The 24,932-nt window shown below is 39.6% G+C and overlaps 2 protein-coding genes and 1 long non-coding RNA gene across 4 annotated transcripts; 2 read left to right on the top strand and 1 right to left on the bottom strand.

The window, feature by feature from the left end:
- Window positions 1-37: 37 nt before the first annotated feature.
- On the bottom strand, window positions 38-18,574 carry arhgap42a (Rho GTPase activating protein 42a). Its single transcript, XM_084942368.1, has 24 exons — window positions 17,995-18,574; window positions 15,291-15,386; window positions 15,135-15,196; window positions 12,189-12,260; window positions 9,768-9,869; window positions 9,567-9,677; window positions 8,893-8,997; window positions 8,206-8,335; window positions 7,983-8,083; window positions 7,210-7,319; window positions 7,031-7,109; window positions 6,862-6,901; window positions 6,692-6,754; window positions 6,535-6,609; window positions 6,361-6,445; window positions 6,224-6,282; window positions 5,966-6,071; window positions 5,707-5,866; window positions 5,468-5,618; window positions 4,008-4,703; window positions 3,724-3,877; window positions 3,271-3,342; window positions 3,087-3,166; window positions 38-631 (listed from the first exon to the last, which is right to left on the bottom strand). Exons 1-24 carry the CDS (start codon window positions 18,146-18,148, stop codon window positions 543-545), a joined length of 2,952 nt encoding a protein of 983 aa, XP_084798494.1. The 5' UTR covers window positions 18,149-18,574; the 3' UTR covers window positions 38-542.
- LOC146379079 (uncharacterized) lies at window positions 1,647-2,987 on the top strand. The gene is made up of 3 exons (XR_014801552.1): window positions 1,647-2,052; window positions 2,138-2,255; window positions 2,387-2,987. It is a non-coding gene; the product is annotated as an uncharacterized LOC146379079 (long non-coding RNA).
- Window positions 18,575-21,295: 2,721 nt separating the features above from the next.
- On the top strand, window positions 21,296-24,731 carry LOC146379077 (uncharacterized). 2 transcript variants are annotated; one of them, XM_084942367.1, is made up of 5 exons: window positions 21,296-21,402; window positions 21,541-21,699; window positions 22,994-23,089; window positions 24,079-24,271; window positions 24,360-24,731. In XM_084942367.1, exons 2-5 carry the CDS (start codon window positions 21,573-21,575, stop codon window positions 24,457-24,459), a joined length of 516 nt encoding a protein of 171 aa, XP_084798493.1. In that variant the 5' UTR covers window positions 21,296-21,402; window positions 21,541-21,572; the 3' UTR covers window positions 24,460-24,731. The 2 variants fall into 2 exon arrangements, with proteins under 2 accessions (XP_084798493.1, XP_084798492.1); XM_084942366.1 differs by having other exon boundaries at window positions 22,994-23,116.
- The last annotated feature ends 201 nt before the right edge of the window (window positions 24,732-24,932 follow it).

The following is a 24,932-nucleotide window of genomic DNA, read 5'->3' as shown; positions in this document are numbered from 1 at the left end:
GTAATAATAAGTCTCACCTCAATCTACAAATAAAACCTTATTTTTTAGCATTTATTAAAACAGCAAACTGACAGAGCCAGCAGGAAAAAAGATGTTTCGGCAGGATTCAGATCAGCAGTTCATACAGTTTTAAGGCACAGTGGTGTGAACACTTCATTTCTAATCTTAACGTAGTTTTAATTAAACATATAAATTACCAAAACTGATAGAAAAACACTGTTTCCATGTACCTATTTGACACATTTAATCTAAAGGTGGCATCCTCAAAAAAGGAGCTGATAATGGCGATTAGGAGAAACGATCAGACAAGTCAAATATTACCATCTACTGTATGATAAGATGGTTAATAAAACATAACATGGTTACATATAGTATACATATTGTTCATATCCTGCCACAGTAGTCAGTGATAAGAGTCACAGTTAAATGATAAATATATTATATATTTAATCAGCAGCACAAAGCAGAACTTTATGCACTGGAGATCAGCAAAGTCCAAGTAAAATCCATGTTTCAGTGTTGTGGTGACATGATCAGGAACATCACATGTACGTGATGTAGTTTTCAGGTACCAGGCCTGTTCTGCCATTGTATGTTGCTTGAAGCCATCCTGGTTCCACAGACGGGCACACTGCAGACACAAACAGCTCAGTTAAACTCAGCAAGTCGAGACAAAGACCCTCGTAAACCACTCACATTTCATATGATGACTTACACAGACACCCATAACCTTGCTCTCTACAACCTACAACTCAAGCTGAAGAACTGCTGTCATGTTAGGATGGCACAAACTTTACCCAGATCCAGTGACCCTCATGCTAAATTTTAGTCCAGATCATGACATTTCTAATGAACCTTTCAACAATGAACAATGAGTAATGCTTTTTAATACTCACAAAACAGCAAAGATATGGAATTAATGTTCAATGAGCTACAATGCTGTAATGTAGGTCAATTGTCTGAGCTAGTTTTATGAATGAACAAAACACAGCTTAAAACACCCCTGAACACCTGATACTGAGATTCAGTCTGTGTAGAGATGAGCAAGAACAAACGAACAAGTCCAACAGAAGCTTCAGGTAGAAGCAGTGATGTTAGCTCGCCAATGGAACAGGAGCCTTTAAGAGGCAAGTTTAGTAATACGTCAGTGTTCCTAGCCGCTATGCAGAGCTTTGTAGCTGTACACGTTAAAGCTGCCTGCTGCCATTTGATGGCAGTATAAAGAAGCTTGAGGCTAATGTTGTTCAGGCTTTTTTAAATAACGTGCAAGTCTTTCAACCAGTCTTCTTGTACCTGTCAAACATAACTGCTTAGCTTTCGACCTAAACACAGCCTTATCAACCTGATGGTTGGATTCCCAAAATCCACAGGTGTTGAACTCCAGGCCTCGAGGGCCGGTGTCCTGCAGGTTTTAGATGTTTCCTTGATCCAACACAGCTGATTTAAATGGCTAAATTACCTCCTCAATGTGTCTTGAAGTTCTCCAGAAGCCTGGTGATGAACTGATCACTTGATTCAGTGTGTTGACCTAGGGTGATATCTAAAACCTGCAGGACAGGTTCGACACCCCTGCCATAATCCTTCTCTATGTGTAGGTGAAGAGACACATAAATGAACCTTAAACTAGGCCTTACCCAGTCTCGCCTAACTGATTTGTTGCATGAAATTAGTGATGTGACGTTCTGTATCGAGGCTTCGAAGCTTGTGTCGAGTAATTGAGGGGGCGTTTCCGCGATGCGCGTATCGAGGCTTGCTTCATTTATGGGAGGAGCTGAAAATGATGACGTCCGAAGCCTCGCTGCCCGGCTGTACCACGTGACTGGTTCAAGAAGTGGTTCGAACTTTGCCGCGAGCTATGACAGAAATATAAACCCCTCAGACTTCATTCAAAATGTGGGTGTTTGATGGAGAGTTGCGGTTAGTGAGAGTTTGGAGACAGTTTGGAGGTTTATGAGAGTGAGGAGAGAAAGTCAGGAGAGAATGGAGCCAGCTAAGAAGAGGAGGATGTCCTCCCCTGTGTGGGAACATTTTGATTTTATTCCTCCCAACAAGGTATGTAAATTTCTACAGAAGATGTATTTTCATAATACTGATGGTGCAATACAATTTATGTTAAGCGGCTTTACTTTTGTACAAGGTGAAGTGTTTGCTATGTGCCAGGGAGCTGGGATATAACAACAACACCTCATCCATGCTCAGGCACTACAGAGCTTTGCATGAGAATAAGGGGAACACCGATTGTGGAGCAAGACCAGGTGAGCCATCAAATGTCATGATAATATAGCATGCCATAATGTTACTAAATGATATAACAATATTATACAACTGTAATAAGTTACGTGTGTGATATTTATATTTGTGCTTTGTCTTTATTGTCTTTCCTCAGGAGAACAATCTCAAATAGATGAAGACCTGGTTAGCATGGTGATTGAGGACTCCCAGCCATTTAGCATTGTGGAGGACAAAGGATTTAAAAGATTTGTTAAATCATTAAATCCTAGCTATGTTCTCCCCACTAAAAGGTCATAAAAGCAGTGAAAATTTAGTTTTTACAGAATAAAATGTGAACAGGCAGGACTGAGGCCTCAGTCTGTAGCTGTCCATACCTCAACGTTACAAAAGCACAACTACTGTCCACACCCCAACCACACCTCACCTCACAGTAAATGATCATTTCCATTTTAAGCATTTCCAAATAATCATTTTCCATACTGCCAGTATAAATATACTTTACACACTCCTTTTGTTGTTGACATTTACAGGCTGTGTGCAAAAGGCCACACTCTTCAAATTCATGCCAACTAATATTTTTACGTCCAGTAGGTGTCCTACTAGAGCAAATGAAGCTTCAAGAAGCTTTGCGCTGGGGTGAACCAATTGGATGAAAAGCTTCAGTGCTTCATGAAGCTTCATCTGCCCATCACTACATGAAATGACATCACAGTATATGCACACTCGAGAAAACACAAAAACATCTCAATACCAGCTGGCCCGTGGAGCAGATGCCACATGTTATCCAGGTACCGATATCATTGTTATACTAGTAGTAAACAGAGCCAGTGCTCCCTCAGCGGATTTAATCTTACCATTTGAGAACAGCGCCCCCTGTGGAAAACTGAGTTCATGGCTGTGTTCTGCTTCACAGGAGTAAAGAGCTTTAGCGTCCCTAAGAAAACAAAAAATAATTTAAAGTCAAAGTCAGTAAAGGGGAGTTTTTGTGTGCAAAGATGTGGCAGCTTAAAAAGTAGAGAAACCTCAAAGTTAATATACCTTCCAGTGGGACACACGTCTAACGCTGAGGAGAATATTGAACTTTCGCACTGCGGCAGTCTCGCTGATAATCTGTCACACACAAACACAAAACTATCATCTGCGGTACGTAACTTGAAAAACATTTCCTGAGATAATTTCCATCTTTAATTGAGGGTCAATAAGTGACCAGGTCTGGGTTGAGAGCACCATCTAATAACAAGCAGCTAAACTGTTATTTTAATAATTTTAATAAATGATTCAGGCTGGTCCTGAGCCCAGACAAGAAAGAAAATACTCTGAGAAACTTTAATTTAAAGCCAACAAGCACAATCCACAGCATTGATTGTTACTTTGAAATATTCTTCAAGCAAGCAGCTGTTTCTTCAGTCAGCCAGGCAGTCTGATTTTTTCCTGAGCTTTTGGTTCAAAGGTAAAACCACCTTGATATTAAATCATTTTACAGGCACTCACAGTGATCCAGGTCTCTGATAACCATTGCTGGACACAGAGTGTTTGGAGGTCAGATCAGAGCCACAGTGGATGCGTGAACTTTTACGCATGTGCGTAGCCTCCTGTGGGTCCAGCGACATGAGACTCTGCACCGATCCGTGACAGCTTTTGTAATCTGTGAAAAGCCACACAAGAAATCAGACAATCAGACAAGGGACTCTAATTTATAGTTTATCTTTAAACTACAGCTTCGACTTTGCATTTCTGCAAAAGGCTGAGCTGAGCAGGTGAACAGAGTTACGCACCCTCAGAGATGTGTAGGGAGGTGAGAGAGGAAGACGTGGAAAGCCGGTAGGGAAACAGTGAAGAGGAGGAGGACGATGAGGAGGAGGCAGTTCTGTAAGCAGTTCTAAGCTGCCGAGGAGAGGTAGAATCGGACACTTTGGTGTCTGTGACAGTGGCACTGGGTGCATTTCTTCCATCCACTGAATGGGTGCTTTTCAGAGAGGAGACAGACGCCACCCTCTGAACTGGTCCAGCCTCCCTGAGCGAGGAGGCGCGCTCTACTGACGAGTTCTGGGCGGAGGAGGTGGACGTGGAGGCTCTGGAGGGAGATCCTGACTCTTTCCCAGAAGCCAAGGAGTCAACTGAGTTCCTTTTGATAGACTTCTCCACAGCAGAAAGTAAAGAGGATGTGGAGGAGGAGACAGAGGACGTCTGCTGAGTTGGAGTGAGCTGAGTGGATGTCCAGGATGCAGAAGGCAGGAGGTGGGGGGAGGAGGCACTGTCTGTCGGGGGTTTCTGACCTTTCCCGTTTTGTGGCAGTGAGCAAGAGGAAGCTGCAGGAGGAGAGGATTGTTTTGACGAGGGTGAGCTGGGCTCAGCAGCAGGAGAGGACGGAGGCGAGGTTTGAGACAATCCGTTCTTTTCAGAGGAGTGTGAGGACAGAGACTCCTGGCTGCCCATCGGAGTCGTGCTGGAGCTGCTACTGAATGTATCACCTAGAGGGAGAAATGGAAACAAACCCTTCAAATAAGACTTTCCCAATATTAATGCATTAGCCTGTCATCTCACTGTCTCACTGACTTATTCTAGTAATGCAGCTAAAACTCTTTGAAAAAAAAATTCTTGGTTCATGCTTTAATACCAGATTTACCAGTAAGAACGCTCAAAATGTTTCCGACATCAGCCATAATTTAATAATGTGTGTATTTATGTTATTCATATAGCACTTTTTAAATGAGATATTAAGTGGTTTATAATTTCAAGTGAGAAGAAACTGATGGTCACCCACTTATCAATGACACTACTCCTCCACCCCTGAAAAAGAGCAATAAATTGCACTGTACATTTTAAGAAATAAACTGCAAATATGACACAAATTAAAACTCATATATGCAATTAATATTTACTGTTTGTTTTTATTTAATCAGAAGTTTAAATAAACTCATTTTTTGTTTAAAAAAAAAGCAAAATTTTCTGGCAATTATTTCATTGTTTGGACTTTAAAGGTTAAATTTAATTCTGTGGAGATATTTTTGCATTAATGAGATGCAGTTTTTAGGAGAATGGGTGTCAACTTACAGATACGGTCTTTTAAAAACAAAATAATTTGCAAAGACTACAAACAGCTGGTTGGATCCTTAAAAATAAGATGCATTCTTCTATTATCTTCTCTCAAAGCAGCAGAAAATGGAAATGTAGTTGCTTCCATTTGTATTTGAGCAAAATGTTTGACTTCATGTGTTTAGATACTGAGACTCACTGTCATTGTCTGCCAGGCAGAGAGCAGGAGGGTAAAGGCGGGCTCGTCTCTTTCCAGATGACAGACAGATGGCCTTGCTCCTGCGGGGAGTCGACCGAGAGGATGGCGCCTGAGGCAACGGCACTGACAGGTCTGGGGCCTCACCAAAGATCTAAGCGCAGAGTATAAACTTACATTAAGTGTGTGTGTGTTTGTGTGTGTGTGCATTAAAGCGTTGGTGTACGTCTCTGTAAGCGCACCTTGTCATGGTTTTCAATAATAATCTCCACCACAATGTTCTGAAACTTGATGTTCATCATAGCAGCCACTGTCTCCTCCTGGGACCTCATCAAAGTGGGACCGAAGATCATTCCCAGGTTGGACACAGTCATCATATTTTCGTCGCTGTGAGAGGACACCCTGCACACACACAGACACACAAACAGTGGGCAGTTTTATTTATGGCAAACCAACAGAAAAAATATCAAACAAAGCATTATGAAATCAAAATGTGCATACTTGAGGAGATGGTTGGTTAAGAGGTCCAACATTGTTCTGTTTTTTTCTGGTAACTTGTGTACAAGAGCATGAATGGCTCTCACTCTGTGGTTCAGCTCATCATACCCTTTAAACAAGCACAGGGTACACAGGGAGGGATGTGATTTGCTTCTGTTTACATCACATACAATACGTGAAGTGACAGTTTCAATCTAAATACTTCTAAAATGTTGTCTGTCAGGCTGTACTCTGTAATTTAAAGAGGCGGTAAGATTTTACTTGCAGCCCTGATGAAGTCTTTATGCAGCCTGTAAGTCAGCAGTGGTTCTGCCAGGCACCTGCACACACAGAATGACAGAAATGAGAAATGTATAATTCATGAGGTGCATTACTAATAAAAAGGAGCTTTTTGCTACCTGAAGTAATCCTTGAGGCCACTAGTTATGGTCTTGGTGTCCCAGGCATCTGCCTCCAGCTGCATGTCAGAGGCAGCTGTAGAAGCTGTGAATAACAGACTTTTAAATATACCTGATAATCTTTGGAGTGGAATAAATCTTCCCTATGCACAGGAATAACAGGGCGTATCTCACCAAACACACTCGTCATCAACCGCTGAACCTTAGAATTCACTCCTCCTGTCCTGTAGAGTCCAAGAGTTGTAATGCCTGCAGTTTTTAAGATATGTCACAATAAGCTCTCCAAAGAATTCAATTTTTCCCATATGAACATTTTAAGGATGAGGAATACCTCTCGCTTCAACCAGCTCGATACACTTCTTAACAAATTTGAAGCCTGCCTCATTTAGAAATGCTGTAAATCACAAACACAAGATCAAGTAAATCTCTGAGGCACTGCGACACACATGCTCTAAGATTGTAATAAACAGAGAATTGAATACAAAGCTTTTCAGCACTTACTTTCTTCTTTTTTACTGAGCAATGATGGCAGAGTGTATATCTGAACGAAGAAGGATACAAGGTTATTTAATACAAGAGCAAGAATATGAGTATAATAATATATCTAGGTGAGCTATCCCTGAAACCCCCCCCTCCATTGGTAAGTTATTAATAGTGGATATTTTCATACAGGCTCCTTCCCATCCATTGCCTCCATCCACAGCCGTCTGTTGGCCTCTGAGAGCGCCTGCAGGGTGATCACACCCTGTCTGCAGTGAAAGGGAGGTTATTTTAGCTAAGAAAACTCCGGCAGCAAAATCTCTGTTTATTCAGTTCACAAATAATCTCTTGGTTTTGTTTTCATCTCACCTCTCCACCACCTCGATGTCGAAGCAGAAGCGTTTGTCTATTGAATCGGTCTTCCTTCGAACACACGAGCGCAGCCTAAACATCTCTGGTGTATTGTGCACCACGCCGTTCTGTTAACAAGGAAATGTGCTTTCAGTATGTGCTATTATAGCCTAATAATGCATCTGACAAAGTTTGAGCTTTTGGTATAGTCAATAAATATTACTGCTCAATCCTTTTAGTACCATATTTGTGCTTTTGCAAGTCCTACTTTTCAGTCTTTGCCAAAATACTACAAATAAGTAGCTTTCACAGCTTCATGTTTTTGTAAATGTTTTAGTAACAAATTATTTTAGTTTTATTACACAGATTTCAAATTATTGAGTTCCCTACTTGTTTTATTTGTTTTTAATTATTTGGCTCCTTTAATTTTTTAACATTCTTTTTGACATACTTACTGTATTTATTCATCTTATTTAAGCTATTTTAGTACACGCTTATTTTTAATTTTTGTCTGTTGTAACAAAGGCCTTTCCTAACTTTTGGGATAAAGAAAGTATATCTTATCTTGGTGTGTGCAGGAGGAAGGATGTTTTCAAAGCAGTGCTGGTGGACATTCAAGTAAAGAGCTGTGATGCCTAAACCTTATATGTCAGAGCTGAGCTGTCAGAAATCACAGACCACACGGAAGTAGTTTCAAAATTTGAAAGTGAGCCCAGTGCAGAAGCGTCTGATGACCATGTTTGGTAGTAAATGGGCTAAAACGTCTAAAAACACGGGGTGGGTTTCCTCACCTGTCTGCTGGCTGGTCTGATCTCTGTGTTGCTCATGGTGAACATCTTGGAGCTCCTTTCATAAGTACAGTAGTATCTGGTCCACACACTTCCCAGTGGACCTACATAATAGATAGAATACACATTTTCATGGAGCTGAACTTGAATGTTTTCAGTTTGAATGTGAGTCTAGGATCCTCTAAGAATAAGGGAGAGGAGAAAGTATGAGAGTTGCGTGTCTCACGTTTCTCCTGTATATACAGATATCCCTCCATGGTAAAGCAGCTGGGCGCTTTGAAGTCCTCTTCTGCAGATCTGATCCTCTTCATCAACCTCTCAACCTCGGCACGTGTACTTTCAAAGTTATTGCGAGCCTTAATAACAAACACATGCATAATTTGTACAGAAAACCACAACAGAATGAGGCTTGCTTGATGGTCATTAAGTATACAAATCTTTAAACAATGTAGTCAGGAAATGGTTTCTTCATAGTCTACATGACTACAAGAGTTTCTTTGTTAATCTGAGCTCATTTTCTCTTATATATTATTCAAAGCAGTGGACTGACTTTATATTTGCATTTTAAAAAAATCCAGCTTTAAAAAATAAAAACGACACACAGGTTTTCACCTGATAGAGAAGTAGCAGTAGATATAATTTAAAAGACCTTACAAACAAACTTAAAAGTCTAAAAAAGTTTATGGGGCCCAGTACATTTTTGCAGTCTGGAAATAATTGATTAAAGAGAGCCTATTTAGATCACTTTCACTTTAATAATAGTTATATAGTGCCAGATGGATCTAAACCTTGTCTGTAAGATATTTTAATTGATGCCTAAAATGTAAATAAATCAGACAAAACACATCATAAACAAGTAAGCATTAAAGGCTCCAGATGTTATTCAAAACATATGCAGTTAACAATCACTTACATTTTGCAGATTAAACTGAAGCTGCTGCTTATAGGGTTCAAACTCAGAGGCCAACTCGTATCCCTCATGGTAAAATGTAAACAACCCCTGAAGGAAGGCTAAAAGCTGGAGAGCAGAGGCACAGGAAAATGTTAGCTGGGGGCTTGGGAGTGAAGAGTATAATGAGAGGATTACAAAAGAATGATTGTCAGTCATCAGCTCAATCAATCCAAAATAACCTCAGCTGGAGAAAACCTCTCTATCTCTGTCTGTTGTTTGGTTTGCTGCCCTTGTTTACTTTACAACAAAGAGTTTCCCTTTCTGTCTGCCAGAAAAATCTCAGTGCAGGAAGTGCTGTTACAGCAACAGGAAGTGGGCTCTACTGATATGTATCATTAAACATGTTTATCACTGGACAAACACTCCGTGTAATGTATACTTTTCAGAAAACGACTTTCTTTTTACTTTAAAGCTGAAATTTTATAACTTGATGTTTATGGCACAGAAGAGACTCATTACTTAATATTTTCCTGCGATTTTGCACTGGTGACCAGGTTTTCCCTCTACTGATCAGAGCAAAAAGTAAAGTGTGAACTGGCAACTCGACACAGGAAGCAAATACCTGATAATGATTTCATCGTGTTTCGTGTTACGAAAAGTGAAATTTGTATGGCACTTGTGTTATGTGAACTCACTGGCTCTACAAATTCAAACTTCTTTCTCTCCTGCACTTCTTGGATCTTGAAGACATACTGGAGAGACGCGTCATAAAAAATCTGCCTGTCTTTACTCATCTGTGAGTCAGCCTGCAACAGATACAGCAGAAACACCACACAGTGTTTAGTGTATTTAATGTTTACGCTTTATTTATATGTAACAACTTATGTAGGGTTTACCTCTTGCAGGTGGGACTCCTTCTTTTTGGAAGACAGACTGAGGTGTTTCTCCAGGACAGAGTAGTACCGTTCTGTTTCTTTGTCAAATTGCTTCTTTTCCTCCTGAAAAGAGTGAGGGATCCACAGACTTAGATAAATAAATAAATAAATTTGAATCTGCCAATAAAACGCATACAGTTTACATTTTAGGTAACACAAATGTGTCACACATGGACTTTTACATCTCTGTTAGTAGGGCTGAAAGTCTTAACACAGCACATAACAGATGTGCCGTGGCCAGTGACTAAACAAGCATAAGTTACAGTATTTTATTATTGTAATGTTATTTTATTGTTTTACTTAAACCATGAACTTCTATTTTAATTGTATTAATTTTAATTGTAATTGTATAGTTGTATAAAGTTAACAAGAAGATTATCGTGGTCATTTTGAGGTTTAGACTGTTTGCTAGATATCCAGACTGGCGGCACAAGGATGCTGGAGCCTATCCCTGCTGACACTGCATGAAAAGCAAGCACATGCACTGCACAAGTACTGCACAAGTACTGCACAAATGCACCGCTTTTGACTGAATTCAGAAATGCCATAAAGCTAATACACAGCATACAAAATGGAAATAAGAATAATGCAAAATTAGTTTTTTGCAAGTAATTAAAATATTGTTTTTTTATAAATGTAATTTCCAATGTAATTTGTGACTTTTTGCTGTAAAATGTAAATAAAGAATGTCTGTTCAGTTCCTCAATGTAAAATTGTTCAGACTTAAGTGGAGTTTATACTTTCCACATCTGCGAATCGTCTTGGGTGTCTGTGAATTTCAATTACAATGCACCAACTACATATGCGCGTAGGCAGTGCAGTTTAAAGAAGTATAACTGGAATGATTACTCAGTCGTTGGGTCTCCAGTGGTCCGTGTATAATCGAGGCTCTCATCATCTACATCTCTCCATGCTACCCTGTCGCACCTGGAGCACCAAGGGAGCTAAACACGCCTCCTCTTTATTGACTTTAGCTCTGCCTTTAACACCATCCTTCCTCACAGCTGGTGTGCAAGCTGTTAACCCTAGGAGTCCCATATTCCACCTCTCTATGGATTAAGGACTTTCTGACAAACCGTACAGAAAAAGGGTTAGGGTGGGCCCCCACATCTCATTTTTTAAAAAATCAGTCTTTTGTAATTATATTTAAACTTTTTCTCTTGACACCACAGGCTAAAACTTTATCATACAAAGTAGAAGCTATATATGAACATATTCCAGAAACACCACCATCTTCTCTGGGCTAACGCTTATTTGAAATGGACTGAGGCAAAGCAGAAAACTGCTCTGTGGTCAGACTAAAGCGGAGACACACCTTTATCTGGTTTGTTATCAGAGCTCAGTTCAAAAGTTTGAATCTCCTGGGGTGCGTCAGTGCCTGTGAAACAGCTTGCACATCTTGAAAGGGGCCGTCAATGCTGAAGGTTTTACAGCAACTTGTGCTCCCATCCAGATTGTCTTTTCAGTGAAGGCCTTGGATATTTCAGCAAGACAATGCCAACTACTCAACCAGTATGGCTTCACAGTAGAAAAGTCTTGCAGTCCAGACCTTTCAGCAGCTGAAAACATTTGGACATCATGAAATAAAAAAATATGGGGCTGTTGAGCAGCTTTAACTGGTTATATTTGCAAATCACTGCGTTCCATTTTTTGTTTCAATTTCTCACATCGTCCTAACTTCTTATGTAATTTGTTTTATTCGACAGATAAAAGTTAGGCAGTCACTAAAGTTTTGAGTTTATCCTGCTGGAACTGTGAGTTTCAGTAGCACATTTTTTGGAAGAGACACACTAAAAATAGTTAAGATAACATCTCTTTTACAAAAACAGCTGTAGCTCTCAATGCCACATGTGTATCTCTATTCTCTGAGAAGTGACTACTGGCATTTCTCACGCAAACACCTGCAACATTTCAGGCTGAGGAGTTACTTCCACTAATACAAAGAAGTGAGCTTTGATTTCATTTTCAGAACTAGTAATGCTGCTATCTACATCCTTGTTTTTCACTAAAAAAGAAAGGAGGAAAACAAAAAATAGATAAAACTGGATTATACAACTTGAGACAGCTGCTGAAACCAGACACCAAACTCATTTTGTGTTTACACTGTCTGAGTTCAACCATCCCTCTGTCTGTGACGTGCTCCTTTTCTTGCCCTCCCAGCGTCCGTTCCCATGACCTTGTTGCTGACACTGGACTGTGATCCATCATTTATCTCGACAAATTGGATTCTCTGATCGCTGACTAACAACCCGAGCGGGACCAGAAAGAAGCAGAGTGATCTGTCTGATCACCACCCAGAATGCTGCATACCAAATGAAAGCAACATCCATATTCATAATCTACTCAGCAGTGACCCTTCGACTATAAGAAGAGGAGGTATACCTTTACAGCTCCAATCTGTTCCTTCCGAAACTTCTCGAGTGGTGAGATCAAAACATCATCAGCATTTTGGATCTAAGAGAGGAAAAAAGAAAATGCAGTCAGCTCAGTGTGTCATAACAGTAAATATCGAGACAAGCAACATAAATAAAGCAACAGCTCCCATGAGGGCTTTAGCGTCTCACTCAAAATAGCTTTTGTCAACTGGTCAGCAGAGGCTTGCCTTTTATTATTCTGAGAGTTTTACCTTAAAACAGGCAAATTTAATTCAAAATATTTCAAATCAATATGCTAACAAGACAATCTATCGAAAACTTCACCAAATTGTTGTATAAAAGCAAATTTCTAGTTGAGATTTACTCTATTTATCTTGTCAATTGTAAACTATTTAAATGGAAATTATTGAGAACAGAGGTAGCAAGGTATGTATATTTGAGCAAAGCAAATGATCTGAAGAATCAAACACCTTTTAATGCCTACACTTTACCTGCTGCTGACATAACAAAAAAAGCTTCATCACCTTGAAGAGCTGTTCAAACATCACAGTAACACCCAGCACAAACATTTAGTTATGATTTCGTCATGCTTGGCACATACAGTACTCTGCCAAAGTCTCAAGCCATCTCACATTCCTTTATATTGTGCTTCCACAAAGCCAGACTTTCTGAAGGTCTTTTAAAGCTTTTCTTTTGACATCGGCTCCTTTTTCACACATTTGCTATCCAGTCTTTGTATCTGACCATTTGCAAAATGACAATTATCCCAAACACACTGCATACCTGGATAGAAAACACACAATGAAACACTATTAGTCATGGATTGGCCTCCCCACAATAATGTTGAACCTGGACTTCAATATCAACAACAACAGTGTGAGATTAGAATGGAACAAAAGGCAGCCAACATCCAAAGGATAAAAAGAAAAAATCTGATTGTCCTTCGAGAAGCCTGTAGAATTGTTCCTGAAGACTACTTGAAGAAAGAAAGCTTGCCAAAGAGAGTTCAGGCCTTGTTGAAGAATAAAGTTGCTCGGTGGTGATATCCAATTTTGACTATAAGGTTTGTCAGAAATGCCCTTTTTTTGCTTTATACAATGTATTCCTGTTGTCCTAGAAAAAGATAAAGACATGAGGGGTGGCTCAAGACTTTTGCACATCACTCTATTTAAAAACACTACACATAAAACTGTTTTTTGCCAGTAGTCATTGAAATACTGCAAACCAAAGAGCTCTGATGCAAAGTATTTCACAAAAAATTGGCCAACACTGGCCTGTTTCATCAGAAAAATTACAGTAAAACTGCTGTAACATTTCTGCTGGTTGAGTTGCTGCAGTATGTATGAGAAACTTGTGAGTGAGAGGCTGTGGTACAGAGGGGTTATCAGAACTGAGGACTCTGGTGTTTACATTAGGTCTCTGCCCTCTTTAGTCAGGAGTCTATATATTGCAAATGTCGGTCAAATCTTGCTTTGTTCTGTCTCAGTTGATTTAAGCATCAGACTATAAATATACCCCCACTCCCACATCATGACTCCACTTTCACTTTGACTTTCGTGCTGCCCTAATACCCCAAAAGAGATCTGGTTTCTTTTTCTGTTCTTTTTTTTCATTGCATTACATTCAGCTGGATGAAAGTGAAATCTAAGAGACTGAAGTCCATTGTCAGGTCACAATAATGGTCTTTTCAGGTTGGACGGGTAGGTATTTCAGAGGAACTCATTTGCTGAAATTTCCCTTAAACATAATAATGATAATAATGATGTTGTTAGAAGGGTTGGAGTAGTGCCACATTAAGTGGAAAAGCATGCAATCGAAATGCGTGCACACACATACACACTCACAAAGAGAAATGGGCAGTCAAACACACACACACAGGACCCTTATATGGACTTTCCCAGGCACTGGGGCTGTGCTCACGCTCACAGGGGAATTGGCAGAATAGGTTCCACATGGTGCCTCTGTAACCAGACCGTGCTCACAACCACAAAGACACACACATGAGGTTGCATACTATGCACATACATTGTACATGCGCACAGGTTTGCCTTCACACAGACTGTGCCAGACTCGAGTCACCCTGAAACAAAGACCTCTGACTGATGGAGGGTCTCTGAGTCAAAGACATTTCCCAAATTGCCATGGTGCACAAAGTGCTGTCGGTAAAACGTATTCACTAAAAAAAAAAGGTGTGAATCAGACTTGTGGGAACTGGACTGAAGTAGGAGCTCGAGGAAGTGACAGTGGCTAAGAATGAGTTCAGCTTTTAAACAGAAATCCTGTACATAGTAACTAATGACTTAAATCTTAATCAGTAATGGTGAATAAACATGTTTTTTTTGTCCACTTGGGCTGGTGAAAAAGTTGTGAACACATTTACAGTCACATATTGGGTTGATCATTAGCATTCATTTGAAACTGCTTTCTAGCCTCCTGGTGATCCTATTTTTAATATTTACTCCTTTTTTGGTCAGTGTATAGTAGTTAGTAAGGTAATGTACAGTGAGATGGTTTCAGCTCGGCCAAAATGACACTGTGAGAGAACTGAGAGGGAACCAAAACAGGCTAGTTTTAGTTCTCTCGTGATAAAGTTCTGCAGACCTGAAGGAAGCCTCAGATTCAAGTGGTATTTTTTCCCTTTCATGCTGCCACAGTATTTTCAAATTCTTACTATTAAAAAATAATTACAGGTGCTTAAAGATGGGATGCACTTGCTGCTTTCTGCTGCTCAACAGGAGACATAGAGTGCGAACACATTTCTGGTTGGTTTAGACTTTGGTGATAGCAGTTTGGTTAATTTTTTTAAGAGATGAACATAGTCAGCCAGAGAAAGATGACAGGTATAAATATCTACAAGAACAAACATCCTACAGTTAGTTATCAATGTATCAAACTGCTACCAAGTCTGTATTTCTACGCACCCACACTCAAATACAATCACACATTTTCTTACCAGACGTTTTCTCTCCTCTTCCATGGTGCTTAAGAGCTGAGAGAACTCCTTTAAAGACTGGGCTGCAAAATAAATAACACATCCCACTGCTGTAAAAGGCTTTGCATATCTTAAATATTGTGCAAGCTTGTGTAAAAAGTGGCATTTCTGTCTCACCTATATTGACCTCATCATCAGTTTCTGCATCTCCAATGCATTCAAACTGAAACTCCTGCAGAGACTGTGAGAATCGCTGTACAGCAAGAGAAAGACCTGAGGAAGACAGGTAGAAGTTCATTACGTCAACTAAAGCATTGTTAACAGCTGGATTACGGGTAACATCTTTAACTTAGCCTGTTTAGCTTTTTGCACAAGTTGCCATCAGCGACCACCTGAAATGCTCCCTTTGTTCTACAGGTTGCAGGGAAAAATCACTTATTCCATCCTGTAATAAACCATTAATATATTTTCCTACAAGACTCTTCAAGTGTGATGTAAATGAAGTGCCACACCCTGCAACAATCTCCTGTGTGTTTACGTGTCCAAACAACACTCCAATAATAGAGTTTAATACCACAGTTTATTCTCTAAGGCACACAAAACACTTGGCTGCATTCTGTCATTAACACACCCTGAGATTGTTGTGCAGGGCAGCTGCTGAGAAAACATCTCAATCATACCACTCCATTGCAAACTGGTAATAAAACCATTAAACTGTCATTTATATTTCTATCAGTGTACACCAGATTACTGCAAAAACTTTGTTCAGGTTGAATGTATGAAAACAACAAAACAACCACTTCATTCTGCACTCGATTTGGTGTCCAGGACTGTTTATGTCCTAGACTGCATTCGTGCAGAAAAATGTGCTTAATGTGCTTATTCTGATGAGGGTTTGTTTGGTGTCAAATAACTTGCTTTTGACTGGTTTTCAGGTTATTTCACATCTGTGTGGTCACAGAGCAGTCAAACACCTTGTGTGTTTAAGGTGACCCCCTCGTGTTCCCTCAATCTTACAATTCAACACTGTTAGGCACACACTTTTTCCAAAGTATGGCTTTTTACTTAGAGGCTGCACCAAAAGACATCATTTCATCAAGGTTCTCCTGAAGTTAACATGTGCAAATCACCACAATAACACAAACATTGGAGACTTTTGTGAAGTATAAACACAATAAAATATACAACTACAATAAAGACTCGAAAACCCTTAATAACTGTGTAAAACTAGTGGTAGGTGATTCTCAAGAGGTATTTTTTCAGCTCAAAATGAGATGTGCCAGTTCATGGATGAACTAAAACCTAGATTATTATCAGAGAAATCATCATCTGAACAGTTAACAACAGTTTTAAAGGCTGCTGGGATTTTATTTTTTTTTAAGAGAGAGAGAATGCATGAGAGTAAGACATCTAATGCAAAAAAGTACACATATTTACTTAGCAAGAGATTTGGCAAACATTCAAATAAAATATATCTCTCTTTCACTGATTTACTCTCAGCATTGGTAATATGTCCCACATTGTCCCACACAAGCATACTTCTTGTCCTATATTTACTGTTTTTGAAGTCTGGTCATGCTTCTTTTAACAGAGGTTAAAACTCCAGCAACACTTGTGGTATTATTGCTTCACCCTGGTGAAAGCTGCAAGCTGAAATGTGGTGATCAAACAATAAAATTGAAGCTTCAGCCTCTTTAGACTTCATGTTCTTCTTCATCCAGTTCGGAAGTAGGTAAGGTTTTCTGACAAACCTCTACCTTGTTTTGACCTTGTGTGTATACAGCTGGTAGTGGCAGGTGATGACCTCAGCCAACAGGTGAGCCAAAAACCCCACCCCCCACCTTAATCAAACACTACAAACAACAAGGAGGTATATGCTGTTTGAAAGCTGTCATCAGGACAAGAATATGGCACCCAGTCAGTAACCCAGCCATGTGCCTTTATACTGTCAAATGAAGGTGTCAAAATTAATAAACACACAGTCATTAACGCGATCTTTGGGGGCTGACCTGTACTATGTAAGGTTATTTGATGGTGAATGCCATGAGACTGAGCAACCTTCTTTAAGACTTGCTTTGCATAGCATTTGCGTGTTCCAGTTATTTCCAACCATTTGATAAATACAAGGTATTCTGGGGCTGGCGTTTAAAAAAAATTGTATTCAGGAAAAACCCCAAATGTGATAATAATAAAGATTCATATGTGCAAAAATGTGAATATTTCCAGTTTTCCTCTGTTTTAAAGAAATTGAGAGTTTAGTGCCTTTAGGTTTAGTACTAATACCCAAGCAAAACAAGCTAAATTAACATTCTTCTGCCACTTTTAAAAAAATACCCACTGTTTATAGAAAAAAAAAATCAAAAACATAACTGATATAGTTAATGTGGACATGGTTTTTTTTATATATTTTCAGTAATCTAGCCGAAACCAGGTAACACCCAATAGTAGCTTGGTGGGTGGAGGTTAGGCGGTGGTCCTGCTGTTTTGGGCCCTCAAGGCAGTTGTCAGCTGTTTGCTGCTTTCTGCTAGTTAAAACCTGTATGTAACAGCAGACTACAATATTGTAAAGGTGACCTACATCAACAAATTAAGGTGAACAAATATTATTAATGGAAAAAGATAAACAGACTACAACTCGCGCAATAGCTGCTGTGTATATCACAGCCCTACACTGTGCATAACACTGTAACTACCTTCCAAACTGTCCTGCTCATACTACACACACAAATGAAAAATGAGACACTCAAGGTTCAAGTCCCTACAGTGGTTCTGTTTGGATTGATACCCAGAGGACTTCCCTTTGGATCAGGTTGCAGAAATCACTGCAAACTGTAAAGCACATTCGCTCCGAAGAATCAGCTATTAATCAGCGCGTACTTACTTTTAAGGGCAGATATGAGCATGTTTCCATCTTTGATGAGGTCTTTTATGAACCTGTTGGTTCGCTCCAACTCTATTTCATGGCACTGCAGCCGCTCTCTGAAATCCGGGCTGTCCAGGAAAGAATCACTGAACTCCAGCGTCGGCAGACCCATCGCTAGATTAATACACGCCGCTAATTACGAGAGAACAACAGCACGACGCCTTCTCTGCCTCCTCGGCGAGACACCAAACGGTGTTTCAGTGTGCTCCGAGCAAATTTCTCAGAAATTTCCTCCAGCTACTCTTTTTCATGCCTTTCTTACTTTTTTTTCCCAGCAGAACTTCCGGACACAAGAACACAACAGAGTCTCTGATAGAGAAGGTTTGGCTAAGCTATACAACGAGCTCCATGCAGCTTCTCTCCAGCCTTCTTACTGTCGCTACTTTCATATAAGGCGTCGCGCTGACTTCTTATTTACTTATTAGGTGAAGCAAAGCGGACGTACGGCCGTGCAGAGTAACTAGCAGGGCTTAATGTTGGTCGCACCAAAGAAAGAAGTCGGCAAAGACTGGCTAACTTTGTCCACGGACGGATCCTAGTCTTGTTACTATGGGAACGGGAGACTCCTGCTGGCGCGTGCTGAAATTGGTGGAAAACTTGGCAAAGAATACAAATGGGCCGATAACTCTGTGATCCACAGGTTTTTAACAATATGAACACCAGCAGCAGCAACAACAACAATAATTTTAATAATAGAAAATACTCGAGCAAATTAAGTTTCACGTTTAAGTAGCAAATTTTTAAATAAATTATTTTCCTATGAATAAATACTTAAATAACACAACAGCTCAAATTAAAGTCCTGAAAATATGTTTAATTTCAGCGCTAATTGTCAGTATATTCCGGGTGAAGTGAAAGCGTTGCAAGGAACTGAGTATGTCAGCTGATGTGTTAAAGGATTAAAAAGTACCCTGCCGTTTTTTTCCCTTTTTTTCCTCTTTTTTTTAACCCCGTTTTCCTCACAGACAACTAGAGACGATAAGATGTATTGTACATCGATGAGCCACCTCATTAACTACATAACTACAGGGTAACTAACACTGATTGCCTGTTACAATGCAGTGTTCATCTGGGATACTTTGGGTGCTGGCACTGGGTGGTGTTTTGACACTTACCAACCCACCTGGACATTGTTGCAGACCAGTCATGCATCCCATCGCAGTTACACTCCCCAGTAACAGCAGCCTCTACAAGAGGATGAAAACCAGACCACAAAAACTGCTCAACAAAGGTATTAAGCTACTTTCCCCAACAAAACAAGCCCACTGAGAATCCAGAGCACACCTGATCTATGGAGGTCCCAGGCAGCCAACAGGACCTAGAAACCAATCCACTGTTAACATCCCAGTGGTAGACTCCAGGAGAACACGTCCTATTTCAGTACCCCCAATGCATGACAACTAATGTGACCAGATCCAAATAAACGTAGGACCAAATAAATGTGGGACAAAGTGCAGTGACTATAAGGGAGAATGACATGGACATGTTACTCGTACTGAGCAATGGGTTAAAAATGTGCTATATCTGACTCAAACACACACACAATATGTAAGCTAAAGCTTGAGAATCAACCACTCCGTATCGCCATATAACCCCAATAGACCACTTCAGTCTCAGAGTGCTGGCTTACTCATGGTTCCTTGGGCATTTGAAAGTAGAAAGGGAGGCAGAGTCTTTGGCTTTCAAGCCTCTCTTCTATGGAACCAGCTCCCAGTTTGGATTCGGGAGATTTTGTTACCCTGCAATAGGTTTACGGTTCTGGGGGCTTTCCATGATACACAGAGTGTTTCTTCTTCACTCATCTTTTTTCGCTCTCCTTGTATTTGTACACTACTCTGCATCATTAAATATTAATACTTTCTGTCTCTCTCCCACAGCCTGTCTTTGTCCTGTCTCCCTCCAGTCATTCACACACACAGAGTCAGTTCAAGTGGCTGCCCCTCCGTGAACTTGGTTCTGCTGGAGATTTCTTCCTGTAAAAGGAGAGTTTTTCCTTCCCACTGTCGCCAAGTGCTAATTGTTGGGGTTTTCTATGTGTTATTGTAGGGTTCTTACCTTACAGTACAAAGCACCTTGAGGTGGTTGTTCTTGTGATCTGGTGGTATATCAATAAAATTGAATTGAATTGACTGTGAAGCACAAATATGCTGTATTTATTTAAAATTTCTTTCTCTCTTTTTTTTTTTAGTATACACACTTCTGTAGTCCCCCTTAATCTGGAGATAACTGTTGAAAGTGTTATCTATTTCACATGCTATTCTGTCTGGGTTTCAGATTCAGAGACATACTCAGTATGTGGGTTAGGAGAACAACGGATAAAAATTGGGGGAAATTGGATAAAAAGGATAAAAAATAACACTCACATACTGAAAATGCACAACATAGTGGTAAAAGTCTCAGACAAATAGGGTTTAAAATGACGTCTTCCGCCAACACCCCAGATTATAGTTGGCATATATTATAATAAGTGATTTGCAAGCTTGTGAGGAATTTACAATAAACAAAAAAATACCTTAAAAAGGATTGCATCACTTAAGAGTTTTTCCATAAATATAAGACTACCTGCTGAAAGGTGCAGGCTCAAACAAGCCCTCTAATGTGAAAAAAGTAATGCTGGATTCATGCCAAAGACACAGGGAACATTGCTGAGTACTAGCCAAATGCTCCAGGGTAACTACTGAATGGGAAACTTGTCATTTTCTCTTCCCCCCTTCTTTTTTTCCATTCCTTTCTTGGCTTGGTGTGTCACTTAACACTACTGTGGTCAAATTTATTTTGCCATCATCACACTTGGTACTGTGCAGCCACCCTTGCAAGACATTTAAACGCATTAACTTTGGAAACAAGGCTCAGCTCGGCACTTCTAGCTTACGGGTGCTGATATTTTGTGATATGTCTGTCTGTCAGCAAGACAAACTACCAAGTCAAGCTTGGTGGACAGGTGAAGCGAATCCAGATCACTTTTGTTTTAAATTCAAAAACAGATCGTTGGCTTTAGTGGAGAATGGAGTCTCTGGCCAACTTTCTAGTTTACTTATTACCTAGTTGAATCAGTTTTTAAAAAATGGTCATCCAGCCTTTATTTTAATAATATTACTAATAAAAATTCTCATTTTGGAGCATATTCCCTTTTAAACCTGTCTGACTGAACTCACAGACCAAAGTTTCAGCATTCTGGTACTTCATCTGCTTTATTGTCCCAGCTATCTGCCAGCCACCGGTGAACAATAGAACACCATGACTACTGCAGTAAACAAGCTTTAAGAAGCTCTTTGTATAAGCGGGCACACAAACACTCACAGTGCAGAGAAATATAGGAAGTAGAGGGTAACACTGCAGAAAGCTTATGTGTTTTTTAAAAGGAAGGTAAGAATTACAGTCACAATGCCCTCCATTTTAAATTTCATAGTTATTATTCTTGGATTTGGTAGTTTTTAAAAAAAATTAAATTCTGATAGTTTTTTTGTCTTACTTTTTAATGCATCTTTTCTAAAACTTTTTTAGGAGCAGACACCAAAGATTTAGAACATCGGGTGATGCCAGTGATCCAGGAACCAGCAGACAAAATGTTCTTTGAAAATGCCAGCCTGCAGCAACCACGTCGCCACCACGAATTCTTTCTGCGCAGTAGACCCTACAGGGGCGAACCACCAACAGTGGCAGGTAAAGTCCTGCTGCTCCTTCATACCAGCAACAGATAAAGTTACTTATGCTCTCAGATCCTCCACTGTCAGCTTTAATCATCTAAATTAGTGTTTGTAAAAAAGCTCAGTGGCAAAGGAAAAAAAGAAAGAAAGTTCAAACACTGAAAAGAGTAAAACAGAAATAGAAACAATGTCCTAGTCAAGAAATAACAAAAGGATTCAAAATTACCGTCATTATTTCTGATCTCGCTTTAATCTCGGTGCACATCACTAAATCATAAACTAAATCATATACGTAATAATTTAAATATTAATGTTGCAAAAACTTATTTTTACTCAATGATCATCTCTCATATGGACTATTGTTTGACGTCCTGGTCACTTGCTTGTCCAACAACACTTAAAACTATTGAAAACATTTATAAAAGAAGTTTAAAACTACTTGACAAAAAACCGACTTCCCACCACCACTGTCATGTTAAAAAAACATAAATTACTGAACTTCAATAACTTAGTGAAACTTAAAAGAGTGTGTTTAATATATAAAGTCTTACACTCCCTTGCTCCACCACCACTAAAGCAGTTCATTAGGCATAAAGAAAGCTCAGACAGGACCACTCGAGCTTCAGTCCGAGGAGACTTGTTTGTACCCCACAGACGGACAGCATTTGGGCAGAACGTCCTCTCTGTCAAGGGAGGCCATCTGTGGAACAGTCTTCCTCAATCCATTAGAGAATGCTCTACACTCAATTTGTTTAAGGCAAAGGTTAAAAACTGGTTATGGACAAATCAAGTGTGTGATCATGTATGAGTTGTATAGTTTTAATGTTTTATTTGGGAACAGAATGGTGTGTATGTGTAAGTTTGGTGATGGAGTTTTTATTATGAATGAATGATGAATTTTTATGAATTATTATGTCTATTTTTTATGCTTAAGGACAACAGATGGAAATTAGCCCTTGGCTATAATCTGGTATGTTTACATTCATGTATTTTTTTTTTTACATTTATGTTCATTAACATGCACTGTCCTAAATAAAATAAATAAATAAATAAACAGACAGAAACAAAAATTTGTTTTGTTGTCACAAAAATCAGGTCTGTGTGAATGATTAATTGTCACTGCCATTACGCTTATTTTATAGAATTTGTATGCAAAGTAAACAAGCTGTGAAAAAGAAACCTAACTGGAAAGATTTCAGAAACTGTGAAACAGAGTTGGGCTACATGTTCTGTGCTAACTGGAATCACTCCAAAGTAGTGGGTTAAAAAAGGGGAACAAGAGTCAACAGTCTACGTTTCACCCTTTTTAGGATTCCTCCTCTACCCGGACACACCTGCTAAGATGGAGACCACATCACGTGAGGCTTTCTGCTTCAGGCCTATCAGAGACCAAGATCCAGGCAAAGGTCAACAGACTTGGCTCACCCTAGAGAGTAAACTCATCATGTCTGTATAAAGATAAGACTCATTTATGATGGCACAGTGCACGCAAGGCTGTGGCTTTCTGTTCAGTGCACGTGTGTGTCTTGGAAATGGTTTGGGCAGTGTGCTATGAGTGAGAACGCAGAGATGGTAGAGATTATAAAAGTGATTTTGTGATTAAAGCTTAGATAAAAAAAAACAACCCTAAACTGAAAAACACTGTAATAAAGTAATTAATACCTCAAATAGAACATAAGAAAGACCATATAAGGTTAAATGTGAAAATGCTGTTATAGACACAGAGCATCTGGAGGAGTGATATTGTTTTCTCTGCTGTGCAGTGAAATTCCTGCCACTCTTACTCACAGACACAGGATTGGATTGCCCTCAGCAGTAATTATTTGTGTATGTGTTCCCGTGTCCTTCACACAGCTCTGCGACATCCAAAGCAAATGATTTATATTCATAAGAACAGTAAGAATTCCAGGGAACAATATTTGAAGAAAAACATCTTTTCTTGAGTAGCTGAGGTCTGTGTTCACTTGAAGCAGTTAGATTGTCAGTGCATGCGCAGTGTAAAAAAAAATATTACCATAAAGATTTGGAATTATTTATCAAGAAAAAAAAAGTTGAAATTCACTAAATACATTGATATTGTTAAATATTGCCAGTAAACTAAGAAGAACGGCAAAGTGTAACAGGTCAATATTTTAAAAATCAAAGATTTATGACATTTTAAGTAGACCATTTCATCTCCTTGATGTATAAAGTATTATTCTCTCAAGATTAAAATGAAAAAAGCAAATAGTGTAATATATGTAGTATGATCAAGAAAGTAAGAAAGTTTATTTATGGAAAGTGTGATTACTGTTGATGAAATTCTGCATTTAGCAAAGTTCTGATTACCCTTCAGCAGGCTGTAACACACAACAGGAATCTCACCATTCTCCTCCTGCATCCTCATGAAAAACAGGAAGAGGAAACAGACGCGAGGACAGAGAAGTGGGCAACCGTGATCACATGTCAGCAGCAGCAAAAAACGAACAGGAAACAGCCCAGATGCAGTCTCAGTATCAGAAAGACTTCCCCCCCCCATCCTCCTGCCACAGGAGGCGGACACCTGCTTTCCCGCAACCTGACAACATTGGCATCAACCCTGCGTTCAGGTGAGAACAGGTTTATCATCATCACAGTGTCCTTCATGTAGGGAGCAGCTACTCTGTGTCTGCGTGCTCTGATTCTTCTGATTCACAGGATCAACTTCAGCACGGTCCAAAGAGAGACTTACCCAGGCTGGCCCATCGTGAATGTCGGGTACGGTGGAAGGCAAAGACCAGCTAAGCATGACTTCTAAGCGGCAGTGGAAATCATCTTGCATGTTTGCATACATGCATAATTAATATTAAATGTCAGTCATATTTAACAAATGCTTGAAATTTGTCTTGTCCCAGCATGTATTCCCAATAATCATACAGTAATAAACACAAACCAGTGGAAAAAAGCCTCAGTTTTCAGTGTGTTTGACGTATATGTGTTTGCACTAACGTCATTGTCTCTTCTTATAAATAACACTATAATTGACAGCTTACTGCTCAGAACATACTTGGAAATAAAAGTCAGTTCTACCTCTTGTTTCTTTCTGGTACATTAGAGAATTACCTTTTAATGAAATAAGAGATTCATTTCCCGTCATCTTTCATATTGATGACTTCAGAAATACTTGTGCACAGTTTAAGAATCCACCCAGTGACCCATAACCGAAAGCTGATTGACCTCCCTCACTGGGCAGGACCGAGGATCAGATGGCTGAGTAAGCGTTTGATTCAA

This window comes from Perissodus microlepis, chromosome 10 (assembly GCF_051167445.1).
Source record: "Perissodus microlepis isolate ML-2025 ecotype Zambia chromosome 10, ASM5116744v1, whole genome shotgun sequence".
Lineage (NCBI taxonomy): Eukaryota > Metazoa > Chordata > Actinopteri > Cichliformes > Cichlidae > Perissodus > Perissodus microlepis.
Note: the sequence above shows the minus strand (reverse complement) of the source record. Positions and strands in the feature narration are given on the sequence as shown.